Genomic DNA, 21,261 nt, shown 5'->3' with positions numbered 1-21,261 from the left:
TAGCCCTGGCTGGCCTTAGACTCACAGATCTCTATTGCCCTTGCTTCCCAAGTGCTGGGATTACAGGCATGTGCCTCTATGCCCAGCATAACCATACTTTTGTGACTTAGCAAATATTATCATCCTAACCTAGTATTATTTGAAGACATTTTCTTTGTATAATTGCTAAGGTAATTGTTTTGTTACCATCTTGATTTTTAAAATAATAATTTAGTGTCATATCAAACATAACAGCTGTGGGTAATAATTTTTCTGTTTCTAAGGATAATGTCATCAAGCCTTTTTGTTTTTCTTCAAGATAGAATTTCTATGTATAGCCCTAGCCATCCTGGAACTCCATCTGTAGACCCCTCGGCTCATCATACCTCTTTAACTAGTAGCTGAGAGAGGAAAAAAATACATTATTGTCTAGTACATGATGTTATAAGGTTTTTTTTTTCCCCCAAACTGCATTTTTGGGGTTTTTGTTGTTGTTTGGCTGGTTGGTTTTTCGAGACAGGGTTTCTCTGTGTAACAGCTCTGGTTGTCTTGAAACTCACTCTGTAGACCAGGCTGGCCTCAAATTCACAGTGATAAGGTTTTTAAGTCCTTAAAAAATGTAATACTGCTTTTCTTATGTGTATGAGTGTTTTGTCTGCCTATAAGTATGTACATGCAGGTGTTCAAGGAGGCTAGGAGAGGGCATTGGATCCCCTGGAACTGGGTGCTGGGAATCTAATGGTGGCCCTCTGGAAGAGCAGCCAGCACTCTACTTCTGCAGCCCCTGTGGGTTTTTTGTTTGTTTGTTTTGTTTTGGATATTCTGTTTGCAGTGAAGGCATGTAGCTATTGAGTCAGTCTCTCTGGTGTTACTCTTTGTGTCCAAGAAGGAAAGCGCACTTGAGGGCTTTGTCTGTGGGAAATGTGACACTATGGGGATATGAGGAGCAGCTCTCAATAGTAAGTAGAAGAGGAGATTACTTAGGTCGCACCATTCACCCTACTCTTAACTGTAGATTTAGAGTTTCCCTTTATTTCCCAGTTTCTTTTGGCAACTTGGTGTGATTCTGAAGTGAACATCTTCTTTTAGCCCACCTATAAAGCAGTAGCATTTTGCTAAGTGGATGTGCTGATTGATTATCCTATGAAACAGTATTCCTTACCTCAGGCACGTGAGGTAATGGTGCATGCTTCGGCATTCTTTATTCCTACAGCAGAGCTGCTGCTTGCTGTAGTAGTCCCCAAAGCTTTGGAGACAGTTAAACGAATAGGCATTTCAAAGAGTCTTCACAAGCATCATGATTCAATGTTAAAGTGTTTGCTGCATCATATAACGGTATTTTCATCTCCAGTGCCTTGGACACTCATATCAAAGGCAAAACTAGAGTAATTGCCAGTGTGATTCTTGATTTGACAGTTCTCAGAGTTTTATATATGTTGCCTCCATAGATGTGCCAGTTATCTATCTTGTTAACTCATATTGTCTAAAATGCCTTTTTGTTTTGTTTTGTTTTGTTTTCCGAGACAGGGTTTCTCTGTGTAGCTTTGGAGCCTGTTCTGGATCTCACTCAATAGCCCAGGCTGGCCTGGAACTCACAGAGATCCGCCTGCCTCTGCCTCCCAAGTGCTGGGATTAAAGGTGTGTGCCGCCACTGCCCAGCTAAAATTTTTGAATTTTAAAACCTTTGAATCAGAAACCTTTGAAACAGGGTCTCCAGTTTTAAAGTTCACTCACTGTTGTATGCATCAGGCTAGTTGGCTGTGTAGCTTCTAGGAAATTTGTTTGCATCCCATTTCCAGGATTACAGATGTGGCATGCCGTCACATGCTGCTTTTTATGTGCGTTCCAAGGATCTTAGCTCAGCTTGTCAGGCTTGCATAGTAATTATTTTGCCCACTGAGCCATCCTGCCAGCTCCAGTCTTTGTGTGGTTAACATAAAGATGCTTAGTTACTTCAAAATACTTTATCATTCATTTGCAAATCAATGCCTCATAGAATTGTCATGAAATTAATTTTTGCTGTTTGTTTTCATCCCCAATGATAGGCGCCTTCCATGTATGCACCTTTTCCACCAAGTGTGTGTTGATCAATGGCTGATCACCAATAAGAAGTGCCCCATATGCAGAGTGGACATCGAGGCCCAGCTGCCAAGTGAAAGTTGACACCATGTTTCAGAACTCTTGCTGTCCCTCATTCCCATCCTTCCTGGTACTGCAGTCAACCAAAGATGGCATGACTTACCTGCGCAGATCTGGAAGCCTTGAACTTGGAGTGCTGACTCTGCTATATGGTACAGCTACCGCTAGACCTACAACTTATGTACACAGTTGATTTGATGTATTTATAAAAGCTTTTGTGTTTTTTTTTTTTTTCTAGATTTGACATTTCTTCCTGTATCATTTTACTGTATTTTTGCATGATTCCTTGTATTGCATTTCTTTGCACATATATGGGCTTGTGACCCTAAACTTGCAGGCAAGATTAGCTGCTTTAGTAAGTAGTATTTTGTGGTCTTTTTGTTTTTTTACATAGTACCTTGAGAATTATGAATTTTTTTATCCATTACTAACCTTTAATTTAATCAATCATGTACTTTAGTTTAATGTATAAAGATCCTCTAGAAAATGATAATATTGTGTATTAAGACATTCCTTAATTAAATTAGGACAAAATGGCTGCTGTATATTTACAATATGGAGTTCTGAGTTAAGTACCACCCTTAATATTGGGAACAGAATGCAACCCATGTCAATCAGATGCAGGTGGTACTCACATGACCAGCGTGATCAATAGGAATTTTCTTGATGTATCCTTTCTTCCAGCACAGTGCAAGATAGAGTTGCTATTGATGCCGTATGTTTAGACTGCTGTTCGACCCTATTTATCTTTCTCTATGCCATTTGGAACTTTATTCCCTAATCCAGTTTTTGCTGCTGTGAAACAGCGTTGACGAACACTAAATATTCATTTGAGTTAGCTGGATTGTATATACTTGCAGATTTTAAAAAGGATAGGGAAATTGAAAAAGACATGTAGAATTTTGTTAGGTCTGCTAAGCACGAATAATGAAGATATCTGCTTACATTAATTTTATAAAGTCATTCAGTCAGGATTTAGGATTCAGTCATTGGCAGGTATCTATGCATTCGTAGAACTTCTAAGGGTCCCAGGTTCACTTTTAAGGGATTTTTTTTTTTATAGTTTAAATAAAGTCAGCTGAATCTACATGTCTCTTGTTTTATTTCTCTCTAAACTTGAAAACAATAAATCTGCAGATACTGTGAGGCACAGATTATATTGTCAGGCTACTGTTGGCTATGGTTATAGACGCCCACTTCAGACATTACCAAGAGTCGATCACTGATTTCAAATTGTAATTTCTATAGTTAAGATTTACAACATAATATAGAGTACAAGTTAACATACTAACATTTCTCCTTTGGAGGAAGTTTTAATCCACTTCAGGATGCATATTATCAAGATACTTTCATATACAGGATAGCCTAATTTTATTTGTTTAAATATGCTTAATATGCCCAAGATTGCAAATGCATCCAGTCAGTACGACCACTGTCTGTATGTGGAAGACATGTTCCCATGGATCATATGTGAAGATGTCAATAAGCTTGCATTAAGCCACCTGCTTTGTAAGTGGATTGATTAATAAATAACTTATATTTCTATTGTCTTTGTGTTTCATAATTAGTGTTTATAAAATGGTTTACACTGGCCATCTTGGAGTTCATCATCAGCTTGTGTCTACAGAGTATGCATGCTCATGGACGGTGATAGAGTTAACAGTATACTTGTGAGCCAGAGTGAAGCCTGGTGTGGAAACATTTCCAAACTCCAGGCATCCCAAGTTCCATCCCTGACACTGAAAAAGAGGACAAAAGAAATACATTTGGTTACCAGTCTACATTATAGAAGGTCAGGAAAGAGCCAGGTCTGCTACCTCACTGGGGAAAAGCCAAAAAGTAGACAGATGCATATAAGACTGCCATTAGAGAGCTTGAGTCTATGCAAAGAGTTGAGAACCTAGAAGTAAAAAGAAGGGGTGTGTGTGGACAGGTGACTCAGCGGTTAAGAGCGCAGACTGTTCTTCCAGAGGACAGTTCGGTTCCCAGCACTCACTCAGGTAGTTTGCAGGCTCCAGAGGGATCTGACACCTTTGACCTCTGCAGGAACCTGTGCTCATGTGTACACACCTGTACATATGTACATACATATTTATTTATTTGGTTTTTCTGTGCAGCCCTGGCTATTCTGGAACTCGCTCTAGACCAGGCTGGCCTCCAACTCAGATCTGCCTGCCTCTGCCTCCTAAGTGCTAGAATTAAAAGACATGCACTACCATTGCCCTGCCACACACTTTTTTTTTTTTTTTAAAGTTAAAATGGAGAGGATTCTATGCTATGTGGTCCTCTAGTGTTTTTCAGAACATAAGAAAAGCTTAGATTCCTCTCTCACATACATTATATATGATTTAAATAAATACATACTTGTTGACTTATTTTATAATTGATACTGATTCATTTATGTTTCCTTTTTTGTGTGTGTGGTTTTTTTTTTTTTTATAAGATCTTTGACAGATAATTCACATAGTATACAATTTCCCTGTTTGCACAGTTTGATAGACTTTAGTCCAGCATCCTCATAGGCCTATCACCACTTACTGTTTTAGAACATCGCTGTCTTCAATTTCTTTTTTTTTTTTTTTTAATGCTGAGTGCCATTTATTGAGGGAGGGAGGAGGTCTTAAATACAGGGTTACAGCACAATGGGAGAACCCCGGAGGGCATAAGTTCACTTCCGATGTTTTACAATCTTGCATCTAAGCTGTTAGTGTCTTTGTTTTTGGAGACAGGGTCTTACTATGTAAGCCCTGGCCTGGAACTCATTATGCAGACCAGGCAGGCCTCAAACTCAGAGATCTACCTGCTCTCTGCCTCTCAAATGCTAGAGTTTTCCACTACACCACACACAGAGATACAAATATACAGTGATTAAAAATAAAAATTAAATCTTAAAAAGATAATATAAATTATTGCTTTAATCCCAAAATGTTTGGCCTTTCAAAGCTAATGCAGTATCATGAGATGCTGCTAACATTTCTCCTGCACCATGTCCAAGCAACTAGTCACTAAACGGGCATTAGTGTCCTCTTTGGCATTCAGAGGGTGTTACCTTCCTTTGATCCTATAGTCACAGAAGATTCTGGGCTATGTGCCTTCTGCTTCTAACCTCATAATCACAGCAGCAATATGAAGAGGCACCGCTTAATACTATGCTGTACTCAGCTATTGCCAAAGGTAAGAATTGATGCCCTCTGCCATAAAATTACATTTTGTGTGTGCTAGCAGTGGTATGTGTGAGTGTATAGAGAGGTTGCTCTCCATTCAGTTGCTTCCTGTTAGCCAGGGTCATGCCATTCTATCTAGTGTTTTAAATGTAGGGGTTTTTTGTTTTTTGTTTTTGTTTTTTTTTGTTTGTTTTTGTTTTTGTTTTTTTTGTTTGTTTGTTTTTGTTTTTGTTTTTTTTTGTTTTTTTGTTTTTTTTTTGGTAAGACCCTCTTCTGGACATACTGTCTTTTGTAGGTAAACATTCTCTCTGGCTGGTGTCAGGACTTCTGAGGGTTCCCAGCTGCATCCAGATGGACAAACATATCCTCAAGACTCACTCAAATAGTAAAACATCTGGAAATGGCAAATGCACTGTTTTTCCATTCAAAACATACTAAGACAACATTTGAGAATTCAGATTTTAAAGCGATCCCATGTCCCAACCACTATGTATGTTTGCAAAATCGTGGTTCTATGAGAAGACAAGAACAGAGATGGCCAACAACAAAAGGCTTATTGTAGGTCACAGAAATACCCTTGGTATATCTGTTAGGTGTTTTGTGACAAACAACTACAGAATGTGGTTTCAGGCACTCTTATTTGCTCAGTTTGGGTAGGGCTAATGGAGTCTAGCTCCTTTTTCATTGTGGTTTCCTGTGGCTGCATTCAGCTTGGTAGTGCTACTGGAATGGACTGTCTGGTCCAGCTCAGCTTAGACAGCTGATGCTTTCATTGGGGTGTTGAGGACAGCTGATGATTCACTGTGTCTTCACTGTCATCTTTCCAGCAAGGGATAACTAGACTTCTTTACACAGTGGGTCAGGAATCCTGAAACTGCCAGGCCTCCTCAGACACAAGCCTGGAGCTGATGTGCCATCCTTTCTGTCCTCTTGTTGGTCAAGAGAGGATCAAGGCTAGCTATGGGGGGGGGGGGGGAGAAGGCCCCATAGTACAAACTGCTGAGCACATTTTCTTCTCCAAACCAAAAGAGAAGGCTATTTGTGACATGTGTGATGTCAAGGATGATGGCCAGAGTCAGCAGCCACAAAACTTCGTTTCCTGAAGCAGGGATCTGAGAGAAAGAAATTAATGGAATATAAATAGCAATTTCTGCTCCTTTGATTTTTGCCAAATCCTTGTGTAATTTAGAGTGAGGGACAATTCCATCAGCCTGTTTTCCAGGTTGAGGGAGGGGGACACTGGTTCTTTCTGCCTTTAGACTAGGATTGGAAATGTCAGTATGTTACAATCTAGGGATTTGGGCAAAGCAGGAGATCCTGATCAGCCTTATTTAAGGTTCTCCAACCACAGTGTTTGTATTTTCCAAGCAGAAGAGACTTGAACCAAAACAACAGAGTCATGGGGAGCCTGACCTCATTTTGTTCTGCTGCCCCTGGGCACTGGACCATTTTCTGTGTTTTGGTTTTCTCTCCTCTGTGCTGGGAACAAATCTTCAGGGCTTTTTACACATGCATCATATCACTAAGAAACGACTTCCCCACCTCAGCCTTCTTTTTCTGTCTTGACCACCTTCTTTTCTCCAGGGTAACATTCTGTTCTTCGGCCTCTTCTCTGTTCACAACTTGGGATACACCATGTTTTTCTTGTTGAAACCTTGTACACAATACACTGTCATTTGACTTCTGAGTCCATCTGGTATCGGCGTGCTGGAACACACTTTTAGTTTGATTTGTACATCTGCTGGGGATCCGTTGTTTTCGGAAGACCATAATGTAGCGCACACGTTCGATTCTCACTCATCTTGTAGCCCTGAGCGACCTGGAGCTGATGACTCTAATCCCCAGACCAACCCAAACCTAACTACCAAGTAGAGGTTTCCGGAAGAGGAAGCAAGGTCAGAAGTAGCATTTCCAGGATGTTCCCTAGAGCCCACTAATGCCCACCCGGAACAAACGTCTAAAGACATCTGTCCGTAGGTGAGCCTTTTTTTTCCCCCTTGGGCCAATATTCAGATTAGCTTTTCCAGAGGGAGGAAAACTTGTTTTGTTTATCTCAGGGACTAGGGTTTAAAAATAAAACTGTAGGCAAGGAAACAACAAAGCCCGGCGGCCTCGCTGGTTGCTATGACAAGCGAGTAGAAGCCAGCCAATCAATGTGCAGAAAGGCCTTCCGTTCCAGCCAATGGGGGAGCGCGCGCCGTGCGCGCGGCTGCCCAATGGGGCGCGAGCGGCGCGGTATTTGAATCGCCGACCGGGCCGAGAGTGGGGAGCAGCGAGACCCGGAGACGCCCAACGGCGCCGCGGACCCCGGTGGCTGCGCTGAGTCCGCACTTCCCAGCGCGGCCCTCATGGCGCTGCTCCGACGCCCGACGGTGAGTGCGCCCGGGCTGTGCTGCCCTGCCCGGCCCGGTGGCCCGGAAGGCTGCCGGTGCGGCCCTGGCAAAGGCCTGGGATCCCCATCGCTGTCACTCACTGCTCAGGGCTGCGCTGCACTGGGGATGAGGACCGGGAGGAACCGGGAAGCCGTCCAGTACCATTTCTCTGCTTTTCACATTTTTCACAGTTTGCTTTATGTGAACTTCCCATTGGCGTCTGCACACTGCCTTCCAGGCCACGTTCATTAAAGTGTGTGTTTGTCCTCTTAAAAAGCAAACAAAACAAAACAAAAATAACAAAATAAAAACAAAAAACCCACCCAGGTGTAATAGGCAAAGTACAAAACTTGGATCCCAGCATTGCAGATGGTGGAGGGAAAGTCCAAATTCGTTTTTTGAGAATGAAAGTTCTACTAGCTTTTGGGCTTGAATTGTACCTGGGTCTGTTTTCCCTTTGTTGAAAACTAGAAGGCCCTGACCCAGCTGGCTGCCATTGTCCTGGCTACTTAAAAGCTGCCAATGCCTCTTCCACGTGAATTTAAAAGTCGTCTTCATCACGAGGCTTTAACTCCTAAGACGTTGAACTTTCAAACACATTTTGAAATTAGCATCGGGTGCTGGCAAGAAAGATTCAACATCGTGGCTTGGGGAATCAAAATCCTAAACAACAATGAACATACAGTCAGGGTTCGAGCCTTGTAGATCTAACTCCCACTAACAAGTAAAATTTTTGGCCAGGTGCTGGAGGCTCACTCCCTTAATCCCAGCACTCGGGAGGCAGAGGCAGGCAGATCTCTGTGAGTTCGAGGCCAGCCTGGGCTACAGCCTGAGTTCCAGGTCAACCAGAGAGAACCTTATCTTGGAAAACCAAACATTCACGCACACACAAATTTTGTCTAGTTGATCCTTTAAAGTTACTTAATACTTAAACTCTGTTGGGATGGGCTACAGTTTTGCTTGGCTTATCCTAAAAGTCAGCCTAAACACCTCCCTCCCCCGTTAGGAGGTATTTTAGAATTAGGGACCCCTAACTCTCAGACACTTAAGTGTTTTTCCTCATGAAGTATTTATTACTTCGACAACAGACTCAGCTTGGGGGTATGAATAGCAAGTCTTGTTTTTTGTTTTGTTTTTTTGAGCTGAGGATCGAACCCAGGGCCTTATGCTTGCTAGGCAAGCGCTCTACCACTGAGCTAAATCCCCAGCCTGCAGGTCTTGTTTTTTAACTGTGTTCTGGAAAAGCCAATTACGGTCAACTGACACTTTTTTGTTTTGTTTTGTTTTTTGTCTTTTTCATACACTTCTAACTCTCCCAAAACTTGAGAGGTAAAATTATTTTACACATCCTGTTTTCACCCTAAATATCCTTAATTTGAGAGTCTGCTATAATAAGCTGTGTCTCTGAAGGTCCATCTCTGCTGGTACCATTTCCTGTTTGATTGACATTATACTGTAAGCTACGCTAGGTCTGAGGCATGGAATTTTAAACCACCTGACCTATTATTAACTATTGGTATCAAAGCTCTTCATCATTATGGATATACTCTGTGAAGGGGGTTTCTAACTAAATGACTTAACCTACAAGGATCGCTTAACAAGAAACACAAGTGTTCATGAGAAATAATCTTTTAGGTGTGAATCTGTCATCTCTTAAAGACGGCAATTCATAAAATCAGTAGGGAGATCTTTGTTTTATAGGTAAACCAGGGAGGTGATTTGCTTAATTTTAGAGTGATACTTCAAATAGCCTTTTTAGATTTCATAAAATGTACCTTTTTCCTTAAAAAAAAAAAAAAAAAAATGAAGCTTTTATTTTATATGCATGAATACAGTGTACCATGTATGTGCAGTACTCCCAGGAGCCAGAAGAGGGCGTCAGATCCCTGGAACTGGAGTTGCAGGCACTTGTAAACCACCATGTGGGTGCTGGGATTGTCCCCTACAGGAGCAGCCAATGCTCTTAACTGCTGACAGCCATCTCCAGCCCCACGGCCCCTCTATAAATAGATTTTCCAGGGCAGTTCTAAATTGGAGTATCTGACATTAGGTAGGTGGGTGTTTTTTCTCTGTGTTTAACCTTTTTTGTTTGTTTATTTGCTTATTTGTCGGTTGTGGTTTTTTGTTTTTGTTTTGTTTTAAGGTGTCCAGTGATTTGAAGAATATTGACACAGGAGTTAATCCTAAAGCTAAGAGCCATGTGACTATCCGGCGGGCAGTTTTAGAAGAAATTGGAAATAAAGTTAGAACCAGAGCAACCCAAGTGGCAAAGGTAATGAGGGAGAGGTGATACGTGCGGAGAGCCATGCTGTGCAGGGCCTCACTGGTGTGGAGAGCCATGCTGTGCAGGGCCTCACTGGTGTGCAGAGCCATGCTGTGCAGGGCCTCACTGGTGTGGAGAGCCATGCTGTGCAGGGCCTCACTGGTGTGCAGAGCCATGCTGTGCAGGGCCTCACTGGTGTGGAGAGCCATGCTGTGCAGGGCCTCACTGGTGTGCAGAGCCATGCTGTGCAGGGCCTCACTGGGGTAGAGAGCCACTGTGCAGGGGCTGCACTGGTGTGCAGAGCCACTGTGCAGGGCCTCACTGGTGTGCAGAGCCACTGTGCGCTGGTACAGAGAGCCACTGTGCAGGGGCCGCACTGGCTGGTTGTCTTGCCCTGCTCACTGTTCTTTTGCCTTATAGAAACCTCAGAACATCAAAGTACCAGTTCAGCCTGCCAAAGTGACAAATGTCAGCAAACAGCCCAAACCTACCGCTTCTGTGAAACCGGTGCAGATGGAGACTCTGGCTCCGAAGGTAGGAGACCCTGAACTTAACCTGCATGCTGTCATAGTCTTTCATTTTCATGTTACGAGTATGGGTATTTTGCCTGCATGTAGGTCTGTGTACCACTTTTGAGTCTGGTGCTCTGAGAGGCAAAAAGAAGACATAGGATCCCCTGTAACTGAAGTTACAGAAGGCTGTGAGCCGACATGTGGTTAACTGATTAATGGTGGTCTCTATAACAGAGTCGCTCAGCTGGATTTAGAATGCTAAGGGACCCGGTGGTTTACCCATTTCCCCTAAGTTCAAGTGTATGCATGCTCATATATAATTACTATGAGATAGACATTGTCTGAGTGCCAAGATATAGCAGTAAATTCTTCTCTCTCTCTCTCTCTCTCTCTCTGTGTGTGTGTGTGTGTGTGTGTCTGTCTTTCTCTGTCTCTCTCTGTCTCTCTGTGTGTGGTGGGGTGGATGGTGGGTGGTGTATGATTGTAACTTCAAAGTGAAATACCTAGGTTGAGTACTTACTGTACACATCCAGTTGTGTAGTTGTGTTAAGGTTGTAGAGATGTCTTGCCTCTGGAGGCATATCTAGGAGGGACCTATGTTCCCTGAAACAAAGTTAGCAGTCTTAGAGGATGTCACTAATGGCATCAGGCACTGCAGTGTCAGATGGCTGGGGAATGCCTCAGTCTGTGGAGGACCCCTCTAGGAGGATGAAGTTCTAAGGGATTCAGTAGTTCAGGGCTACTTGGTCCTCAGAGGGGTGTGTGTGTGTGTGTGTGTGTGTGTGTGTGTGTGTGCGCGCGTGTGCGCGCATGTGCAGGTCTTAGATGCTATTCCTCAGGTGGCAGCATGGACTTTTTTTTTTTTTTTTTTTTTTTTGAGAAAGGGTCTCTCTATGTAGCCCCAGCTGGATTGGAGTTCATAGATCTATCTGCCTGCCTCTGTCTTTTGAGTGCTGGGATTAAAGGCGAGTACCATCGTGTTAGGCATGACTTTTTTTCCCCCTTACAGGGTCTCTCTCTAGCTAGGAGCTCACCCAGTAGGCTATACTGACTGGGCAGTGAGACCCCTAAGATTTGTGTCTCTCAAACTGGGCATTGGTGGCACACGCCTTTAATCCCAGCACTCAGGAGGCAGAAGCAGGTCTCTATGAGTTTGAGGCCAGCCTGGTCTACAGAGTGAGTTCCAGGACAGGCTCCAAAGCTACATAGAGAAACCCCATCTCAAAAAAAATTATGTGTCTCAGACTCCCTAGCACATGCCACCACTGTTAGCTTTTATACTGATTTGGATTCTGGGGGTCAAACTTGGACAAGCTCTTTACCAACTGCGCCTTCTTCCCAGCTTCAGTGGTGATTCTGAAGAAACTTGACAGGCAAAGGTGCCTGTGGGGGTTGAAGGAGAACTGCCCCATAAGCTCATAGATTTGAATACTTGCTTCCCAGTTGGTAGAACTGTTTGGGGAGGATTAGGAGGTGTGACCTTGTCGAAGGAGGTGCCTCTGGTGGGCGGGGGTTGGCTTTAAGTTTGCAGAAGTTCCCACCATTCCCATTTAGCTCTCTCTGCCTTGCGCTTGTGGAACAAGATGTAAACTTCCCTAACACCATGCTTGCCTGTCTGTTGCCATGCTCCTTGATGGTTATAGACTATGACATGATGGCCATAGACTCTAACCCTCTGCAACTGGGAGATACAAATTAAGTGTTTTGGTTTTGTTTTTCTTTCTTTCTTTCTTCCTTTTTTTGGTTTTTCGAGACAGTGTTTCTCTGTGTAGCTTTGCGCCTCTCCTGGAACTCGCTTTGGAGACCAGGCTGGCCTCAAACTCACAGAGATCGGCCTGCCTCTGCCTCCTGAGTGCTGGGATTAATGGCGTGCGCCACCACCACCTGACCTTTGTTTTTGTTTTTCTATAAGTTGCCTTGGTCTTGGTGTCTTGGCACAGCAATAGTGAAGTAACTAAGACAGTGCCTTTTTAGTGATAAAGGGCAGCAACAACATCATGGCACAAAGATGCAATAGGCTTATACATACATAACCCTCTGGTCAAGGAGTATGCAGGTCTGCACTAAGTCAGAGGCTTGTCTGAGGAAGCAGGAGATAAAGTTGAGAAGAAAGTTGCAGTTGGATTCGTAGACCTTAGAGTCTGGATTTTCTCTCTTCTCTCTCTCTCTCTCTCTCTCTCTCTCTCTCTCTCTCTCTCTCTGTGTGTGTGTGTGTGTGTGTGTGTGTGTGTGTCTCCTTCTGTCTGTCTGAGTGTCTGTTTTGATACATGATGTTGTGTAGCCTAGGCTGGCTTCAAACTCTTTGTATCCTAGGGCAACCTTCAGCTTCTGATCCTCTTGCCTCTACCTTGGCAAGTCCTGGGATCACAATGAGTACTACCATATCCATTTTGTGGTGCTGAGGATCAAACCTAGGACCTCATGCATGCTAGGCAAGAACGGAGCCACATCTCTAGGCACCCCCTCCCCCTTTTAAAAATGTTGCATATTAGCCGGGTGGTGGTGGCACACACCTTTAATCCCAGCACTCGGGAGGCAGAGCCAGGTGGATCTCTGTGAGTTCGAGGCCAGCCTGGGCTACAGAGCAAGATCCAGAAAAGGTGCAAAGCTACACAGAGAAACCCTGTCTCGAAAAAAACAAAACAAAACAAAACAAAAAACAAACAAACAAAATGTTGCATATTGTGTGTGCACGCGTCCTCTCTTTCAGGGTCTTTCACTGTAGCTCAGGCTGACCTCAAACTCAAGAATATCTGCCTCCCAAGTGCTGGAAATATAGGCATGTGTCACCACTATGCCAGGCCAATGAATATCTTTGTGACAGAAATGATCTTAACTGGGAGATCCATCCATTCAATAGATTTAATGAGATACTATGTAGCCATAAATATGAATTAGTACAACATTTAAAGATGTCAAAATATTTGGCACATTAAGTGACAAAACCAGATTGTAACACCATGTACTGTATAAAATCAGATTTGCTTTTGTGGGGAGGTGGGGTGTTTCAAGACAGGGTTCTCTGTGTAGCCCTGGCTGTCCTGGAACTCACTCTGTAGACCTGGCTTTAAACTCAGAGATTTACCTACCTCTGCTCCCAAGTGCTGGGATTAAAGATGTGTACCACCACCACCCAGCTCAGATTTGTTCCTAAAAGCATGCATTTATGTAAAACATTAATGGTAGTTTTATTTTTGAATATTGACTTTAATATTCAGGCTTCAGGGGCAGGGGATGTAGCTCAGTTGGTAGAGTGTTTGCCTAGCATACATGAAGCCCCAGGTTCAATGCCCAACACTGCATGAACTAGTCATGGTGGTGGTGATCTGTAATCTTAGTAGAAGGATCAAAGTTCAAGGCCCTCCTTTGCTACTTACTGAGTTCAAGGCCAGCCCAGGATATTTGGCTTTATCTTTAAATATATAAATAAATAAATAATCAGGCTTTCCCACAAAACTGAAGCAAAGAAGAAATATATCAGTCAGGATGGTAGTAGTTCAGATGTGGGAGCTGTGCTTAGCATGTAAGAGGCCCAGGGTTCAGTCCTCCACATTGAAAAGAAAGAAAAAGTTGTTTCTTCCTGTGACCTTCAGTGCTCCCTTTCTTCTGGCTTCCGTTATTCCATGGCTGACTGCTTTTTCTCTGTTTCCTAACAATTGAGGCCACCTATTTCAGATAAAAAGTAGGCCAAGAGCTCTGTCCATGTAAAATCACCTCTAGGGACTAGAGAGATGACTTCGTGGTTAAGAGCACATGTGACTCTTACAGAGGACTGGAGGACTTGGTTCCCAGCACTTGTGTTGAGTGGCTCACATAACTTCTGCTTCAGGGGATTCAAACAGTGCCCTCCCCCGCCACACACACATATACACGAAACTTCAAAACTGTCTTTAAATACTACTGTATGGGGATGTGCTGGATGTTGTGACTTTAGAAGTTACCAGGGATTAAGGAGCAGCTCGTTCCTTCTGCTCAGACACACTGATTTCAACCTCACAGTAGCAAGGGGACCATCCAGTCCACAGCGCAGGTAGAAGAGCCCCACCTTGGCAGGAGAGCCTTCTTCCTGCCTGGCACTGGCTGTTACTTACCTGCCCTGTTCACTGCCACTTTGTAGACAGTTCCTGGAGTTGTGTGAACACCAGCGGAGCATAGGGGTTCTAGTAACTTCCCTAGAAAGCTGTTGATCCCTGTGTCCATGAAAATAGATGCTCCCAGAATCCTAGCTATGCAAACCTGGAGTGGGGAGCTTCTTGCTGTGTGGACGAGGTAGCTGCTTCTAAGATGGCTGAGACTTAATTCAAGCATTTACAGCCATTCTCTCACAGCATTTTGGGGGGAGAGAGGCAGTGTTTTTTTCTGAGCTGTAAACACTGAATAGTTTAAGGAAGAAGGGTATTTGCTGCACTGGGCAAGCAAGTTTCATAGGGCCCAGGCAGAGCAGGAAGCCAAGAATCTGGTTGGAAAGTCCACTCCATTCACAGCATCACAGAAACAGTGTGTGGTGCCATGTAGCCCAGCACTGGGAAGGGAGGGCTAGAAGATCAGTTTAAGGTCATGGAGTTCAAGGTCAGCCTGGGCTACGTGAGATGTGTCTCAGAAAGGAGGAGGAGGAACCTAAGATAACTTGCAAGTGAACGGAAGAGAGGCATGGTCTCTCAGTCTTTTAAGTGAAAGGAGTCCAGTTCACAAGAACATCTACTCAACAGGGGAACGGGTGGTCAAGAGTCCATGGAGCTGAGCCTCAGGGTTGCTGCCCCCTGGTGTCAAGTGCTGCGTTCTAAAGATAGTCACGCTAAGGTTCTGCCCCCACCGCCTCCTTGCTGAGAACCCAGTGTGCTTGTTCACTCCGACCAGTGACAGCTGTTCTTCGTGGGCCTCCCTGCTGCTCTCCTCTGGCATGGTGCTGTGGCCTGGAGTCCCCCACTGAGTTGAGGCAGTAGGACTGTAAGGGCCAGCACAGCCTGATGCTTCACAGCAAGACCCTGTGTCAGAAAAAAGAAGCAGGGAACAAGGCAGCATGGGAACCACTCTCAAGACCCGAGGGCTCCCTGCGCTCGCCCCTTCTGACAGCCCCCAGCGAGCCCTCCATCCTTCCAAAGAAAAGGCTCCTGAGTTAAGTCAGCTGGCACATCCTCAGCTTCTGTGGCTGGACTTTCCATTGTCCATGACAACCAAGAGGCTTATTTATTAGTCTAGTTTGAAGGCTCTAATTTGCATACTACTTCTGTCATTTAAAAAAAAAAATCAAAACTTTTAATAATTCAATTTTGAGTTACTGACCCTAACTAATGTTTAATTTTCATGTTTATGATTTTTAAAAATTTTTTAACTGATGCATAAAAATGACATTTGTTCCTGAGTAGCATGTGACCTTTTGAAATACACACACACACACAATAGACAAATGAAGGTTAAACATTTGTCTCCTGGACCATTCTTACCGTTGAGACGTTCAGAGCCTTTCCCCTCAGCTCTGGAGAAGTGTGCAGCACACTGTGAGGTTGCTCTGAAGGAAAGACTAACAGCACAGGCGGTGTTCGGGCACAGACCTATAGCAGGGTCTCGGCTGCAAGACTCAGAACCCTTTCAGCTTACAAGATGGAGGGCAGGAAGGGGACTAGAATTCTTCGCTTTCGTCTGCAGTTGGCCATTGCTAAGGGTAGCTCTGGAGCTAGGGAGAGTGCTGGGTCAGTGGGGAGAGCAGGGGCCTAGGAAAACAAGTTGCTCTAGCTCTGGGAGCCAGAGTGCTTTAGTTCCAGGAATTGTCAGTGTTCAACTGAAGTGGAGAAGCTTTAGCAAGGGGGAGCGGCGCACACACCTTTAATCCCAGCACTCGGGAGGCAGAGGCAGGCGGATCTCTGTGAGTTCAAGGCCAGCCTGGTCTACAGAGTGAATTCCAAGACAGCCAGGACTATACAGAGAAACTGTGTCTTGAAAAACCAAAAAAAAAAAAAGAAAGAGAAAAAGAATATTTGTTTGTGCCACATGACTTTTTAATTTGTGTGTGTTTACAAATAACCACCACCCTGTCAGCATAAGTACATAAGATACAGGCCGCATCCCTGCTAAGCCTTTGTCATCTCCTGCTAATTCACAGTCTGGAATAAGCCCTTCGGCCGTCTGCTCTCCGGGGTCTAAATGTAGAAGTAGTGGAGGATTGAAAACACAATTGCAGGCGAGCTTGCAGCCAGGGGCATCAGTTCCAGTGTTCTCTGAACTCAGTGGTCACTCACATTCGTTACTGAGCACCTTCTGTGTGAGAGCTAACGCGTGAACAAAGCTAGCTAAAAACACAGAAGCCACCTCTGTATAGAGAGAGTGTAGGGCGCCAGGGGTAGGCTCTCCAGCAGGCAGTAATTCAAGTCTTCCACTTATTGGTGTAGGAGCCTTCTCCCGTCCCTGAGGATGTCTCCATGAAGGAAGAGAACCTGTGCCAAGCTTTCTCTGATGCTTTGCTCTGCAAGATCGAGGACATAGATAACGAGGACTGGGGAAACCCTCAGCTCTGCAGTGACTACGTGAAGGACATCTACCAGTACCTCAGGCAGCTCGAGGTGGGCGGGCCTTTATGTGTGGGTTGCACTGGCAACGTGGACTTCAGCAGGGGTGCAGGGAGGAAATGACTTCAACTTGTTAAGCTTTTGAATTGCACCAACAGGTTTTGCAGTCCATCAACCCACACTTCTTAGAGGGAAGAGATATAAATGGACGCATGCGTGCTATCCTGGTGGACTGGCTGGTCCAAGTCCATTCCAAGTTTAGGCTTCTGCAGGAAACCCTGTACATGTGCATTGCCATCATGGACCGGTTCCTACAGGTGAGTGCAGCTGCAGGGGTGCTGGTAGGGTAGCCCCGTGCACATGGCATTGAGGCTTCTGAAATGGAAAGCTGAGCAGGGCTCCTCTGAAGGCAAAGACTGGCAGCCTCGCTGAAATGCCAGAGAATTTCAGTTACTAAAATAGGGAAGTAGGCCAAAGGTGTCAGGCCCCGCCCACGCAATTTTCAATGTCTGATTCTCTTCAGTGTCAATAATTCCTCATCTCAGAATGAGAGGAATGACAGGCTTCTCTGTGCAGCCCTGCTGTCCTGGAACTCACTCTGTAGACCAGGCTGGCCTCGAACTCAGAGATCCGCCTGCCTCTGCCTCCCGAGTGCTGGGATTAAAGGCGTGTGCCGCTGCCACGCTGCCCCTCCTCACCTTTTGTTTTAAGAAACTTACTTAGTGCAGCCCCTGTGGAGGTGAGAGGACAGCTCTGAGAGAGTTGGTGCTCTCCGTCCACCTTGTGGGTTCTGGAGTACGAGCTCAGGTCCAGGTTTGACAGTCGCCAAGCCTTTACTGCTGGCCATCTCAGCAGTCCCACCCTGGAGTTCACTGAGCTTTTCCCCCCAACTCTGAAGTGTTGATGAGAGATTGTGTGTGTGTGTGTGTGTGTGTGTGTGTGTGTGTGTGTGTGTGTGTTGCAGTTTGTTTTAACAAGAGGTTTTTCAAGGTGGTTAACGGGTGTACTTAGAGTAGGGAGTATTTCAGCCCGCCATTGAGGTCTCACTTTTTTCCTGTGGTTTATCTCTGTACAGACCACACCAGGTCAAGGCTGTGCAGACATTCAGGTCTATTCCCTAAATCTCTGCTGTCGGGTCATCTGGGAGGACCCAATGAGATACTGTGTTAGAGTCTTATCACTATGCCCAAAATAGTTACTGCTCAGTAGTGGTGTGCTCAATAAAGGCTCTTCTGCCACCATTCAGGTCTCCTGGGTCCTGCCTGAGCTTGCTTTCTTCACACCCTCCACCAGAGCCCTAGTCAAGTCTGGTCAATGGTGACTCGGCATGTGTTTGTTTTCCCTTAGGCTCAGCCAGTCTGCCGGAAGAAGCTGCAGCTGGTTGGGATCACAGCTCTGCTCTTGGCTTCCAAATATGAGGAGATGTTTTCCCCAAATATCGAAGACTTCGTTTATATCACAGACAACGCTTACACCAGTTCCCAAATCCGAGAAATGGAGACTCTGATTTTGAAAGAGCTGAAATTCGAGTTGGGCCGGCCTTTGCCACTCCACTTCTTAAGGCGAGCCTCAAAAGCCGGGGAGGTGAGTACCACTGTCTGTCTCTGGGGGAAAGTTGGCTTGTGCTCAGTCTCCCCCTAAGACATCGAAGAGGAAGCTTCTCTCGAGAGCTTCTGGTGCTTCCCTCGTGGTGGTCTCGAAGAAGGGTGGGAGTTAAGTGGGCCGAGCGGAAGATGCTCGTGTGCTGCTCTTTCCTAGGTTGATGTCGAACAGCACACGTTAGCCAAGTATCTGATGGAGCTGACTCTCATCGACTACGACATGGTGCATTACCACCCCTCCCAGGTCGCAGCTGCCGCTTCCTGCCTGTCCCAGAAGGTGCTGGGCCAGGGGAAATGGGTGAGTTGAAGAGAGAAGGCTGCATTTGGAGCCCTGTGTTTGCAAGGCCTGTACTTCACTGGCGCGCCTACTGCTCAAGTCTGAATTTTTCACTGTGCCATGGCTGGGCCTTCCGGCTTAGAACAGCCCTGCCGACCGGGCTGTGAGGCAGATGCGGCTCTGGCAAGAGGGCCGCCACTCTCTTGTGTGTGTGTCTCACTCTGCCTTTTCCCAGCAAGGGGTGGAAGTATGCTTGTCCCTTGGAGTGCCCTCCCGACCTGGACAACTGCTTTCAAGCATACCACGAGCGCTTGGCCCGTCAGAGCTGAGCGCCTCTTACTGCCCTAAGCTAGCCCTGCCTCGGGGACAGAGCCAGGCTACATGGCTTGGTGCTGGGGAGGTGGTTAGGCTGGCCTGGGCTTTGCAGTAAGAGTTTCCCCACTGCTTTTTTTAATTTTAAATTTATTTTAGTCATATTTGGGGATTGACCCCAAGTCCTCATACATACATGCTGTCACAGCTGAATCTCCAGCTGTTTTCACTTTGATACAGGGTTCACTAAGCTGCCCTGTCAGCCCCGAACAGTCACTGGGATACAGGCCTGCATCACCAGCCCAGCTCCTTACAGCTCTTGCACAGGAGGCGTGGCGTGTGTTCTCCTGAAGGGAAGCAAGCATTTGCTGACCCTCCATGGCTTCTGCTCGTGTTTCAGAATTTAAAGCAGCAGTATTACACAGGATACATGGAGAGTGAAGTACTGGAAGTCATGCAGCACATGGCCAAGAACGTGGTGAAAGTCAATGAAAACCTCACCAAGTTCATCGTAAGTGCCGCCGTCCTGAACTTGGGAAAGCATTCCATTCTGGGCCGTGCGTGGAAGTGTGTTGCTAGCAAGCATGGTGGTCTTATTGTCAGTCTCTAAGGAGTGGAATATACTGACTGGTTAACCTTGGCTAGCCAAGCTTGATGACTAGTCAGCCAGCCCATGTTTCCCACCCTTGTATCAGCATCCTCAGGAGGCACACGGCAAGCCAGGAAGGCAGGCTGTTTGCCATGGTCCGGGAAGAGAGGCCCTCTAGTGGCCTCATTCAGCCGCTGTTACTCAGACCTCTATCCAGGCCTTTTGAAAAGGCTCCTAGCAAACAAACATAGAGAAGGGAGAGGGGCCTATGAGGGTGAAACATGGGGATGGGGTGGGGTGTGCTGTGCCTGTAGGACACAGAATACCAGAAGACCCCTAAGGGGCCAGTGTTACCGCATGATCATGCTGACATGTAGTTCGGGTGTGACGGTAGCTGGGATTTGCAAAGCTCTAGTTACCACATACCTTTATTCCCTTGTGTTTTCCAGACAGGGTTGATCTGTAGATTAGGCTGGCCTCGAACTCAGAGATCCACCTGCCTCCTTCTCCCTCGTGCTGGGATTAATGGTGTGCAACACCACTGCTCAGCATTTAGTTCCATTTTAAAAAGACGTGTATGGATGCATACATGCCAAGTGTGCCTAATCCCCTAGGAGTGGAGTTTATAGATGGTGTGGGCACTGGGAATTGAACCCGGGTCCTCCTGAAGAGCCTCCAGTGCTCTTAACTGTATCCCTCCAGCCCCTTTTTCCAGTTTCTGCTGTCAGTCCCTGTGGCACTTACCAATGACAGAGCCCTCACCTCTCAGATAACACCTCAGAGGGCCTGTTCCTCAGATCTTGAAACTTCTCCCCTGCTGTTATGTGACCAGCAGGGTTGGAGCAGACAGCTTGGTGCAGGGTGTTCTGAGGGAGAGGCCTGGGGATTGTGCATCATCAGGTTGTCTGGAGATGGCAGCCGTAGCCCTTCACATTTGTGGGTTAGGCTAGGTATGCTGGGAGGTCCTGAAAGGTACTTAACCACAGCTGACTTCTGCAGGCTATCAAGAACAAATATGCCAGCAGCAGACTCCTGAAGATCAGCACGATCCCTCAGCTGAACTCCAAAACCATCAAAGACCTTGCCTCCCCTCTCCTGGACAGGCTTTAGGCAGCCGGGCTTCCATCGTGTACATCTGATTTTGTACATACTCCTCTAGTTTACTTCATAAAACCTCTTCTCAGACTAATTTTCTAATTGTGTATTGAAGAAAAATAAAGCTATTGATTTTCTTAAGGTATCCCGTGTATATCTGTGTAGTCTGAACCGAAGAAATGTAGAATGGTTTACTGTAACTGTGCATTGTATTGAGGAAAAAATAAAGCTATTGATTTTCTTAAGGTATCCCGTGTATATCTGTGTAGTCTATACTGAGTGGGTCTAAGCAGCAGATAGAGCTTTATCCATGTTGGTCTACACATTGGGAATAGGCATTGACAAGCATTCTTTTTAGGGTCTTTAAACTTTGTAAGGTCATGGGTGAGTGGCAGCGAGCACCCAGATCAATCCAATAGGAGCATCTGCTTTTACCAGACAGTCCCTGGATAGAC

General features: G+C 45.5%; 2 protein-coding genes across 7 annotated transcripts in view; both read left to right on the top strand.

Moving 5' to 3' along the window:
* Rnf111 (ring finger protein 111) overlaps nt 1-3,668 on the top strand; it is a 79,012-nt gene extending 75,344 nt beyond the window's left edge. For all 6 annotated transcript variants that reach the window (XM_036192747.1, XM_036192744.1, XM_036192745.1 and 3 more), the window contains one exon: nt 2,025-3,668. In XM_036192747.1, coding sequence (XP_036048640.1) covers nt 2,025-2,142 — 118 coding nt within the window. In that variant the 3' untranslated portion in view covers nt 2,143-3,668. The remainder of the gene's footprint in view (nt 1-2,024) is intronic.
* Nucleotides 3,669-7,210: 3,542 nt separating this feature from the next.
* On the top strand, nt 7,211-21,050 carry Ccnb2 (cyclin B2). The gene is made up of 9 exons (XM_036193542.1): nt 7,211-7,654; nt 9,798-9,926; nt 10,338-10,451; nt 16,816-16,986; nt 17,091-17,249; nt 18,280-18,516; nt 18,691-18,831; nt 19,523-19,633; nt 20,711-21,050. Exons 1-9 carry the CDS (start codon nt 7,631-7,633, stop codon nt 20,819-20,821), a joined length of 1,197 nt encoding a protein of 398 aa, XP_036049435.1. The 5' UTR covers nt 7,211-7,630; the 3' UTR covers nt 20,822-21,050.
* The last annotated feature ends 211 nt before the right edge of the window (nt 21,051-21,261 follow it).

The sequence above is a fragment of the Onychomys torridus genome, chromosome 7 (assembly GCF_903995425.1).
Source record: "Onychomys torridus chromosome 7, mOncTor1.1, whole genome shotgun sequence".
Lineage (NCBI taxonomy): Eukaryota > Metazoa > Chordata > Mammalia > Rodentia > Cricetidae > Onychomys > Onychomys torridus.
The sequence above is the reverse complement of the archived record's forward strand: the minus strand, read 5'-3'. Positions and strand labels throughout refer to the sequence as shown.

Bases quoted from the DNA above. Each gene is read 5' to 3' on its own strand.
- Ccnb2 (XM_036193542.1), top strand. From the start codon at position 7,631: ATGGCGCTGCTCCGACGCCCGACG. The intron at 16,987-17,090 runs GTGGGCGGGCCT...TTGCACCAACAG, and splicing joins AGTACCTCAGGCAGCTCGAG to GTTTTGCAGTCCATCAACCC. The intron at 18,517-18,690 runs GTGAGTACCACT...GCTCTTTCCTAG, and splicing joins GAGCCTCAAAAGCCGGGGAG to GTTGATGTCGAACAGCACAC.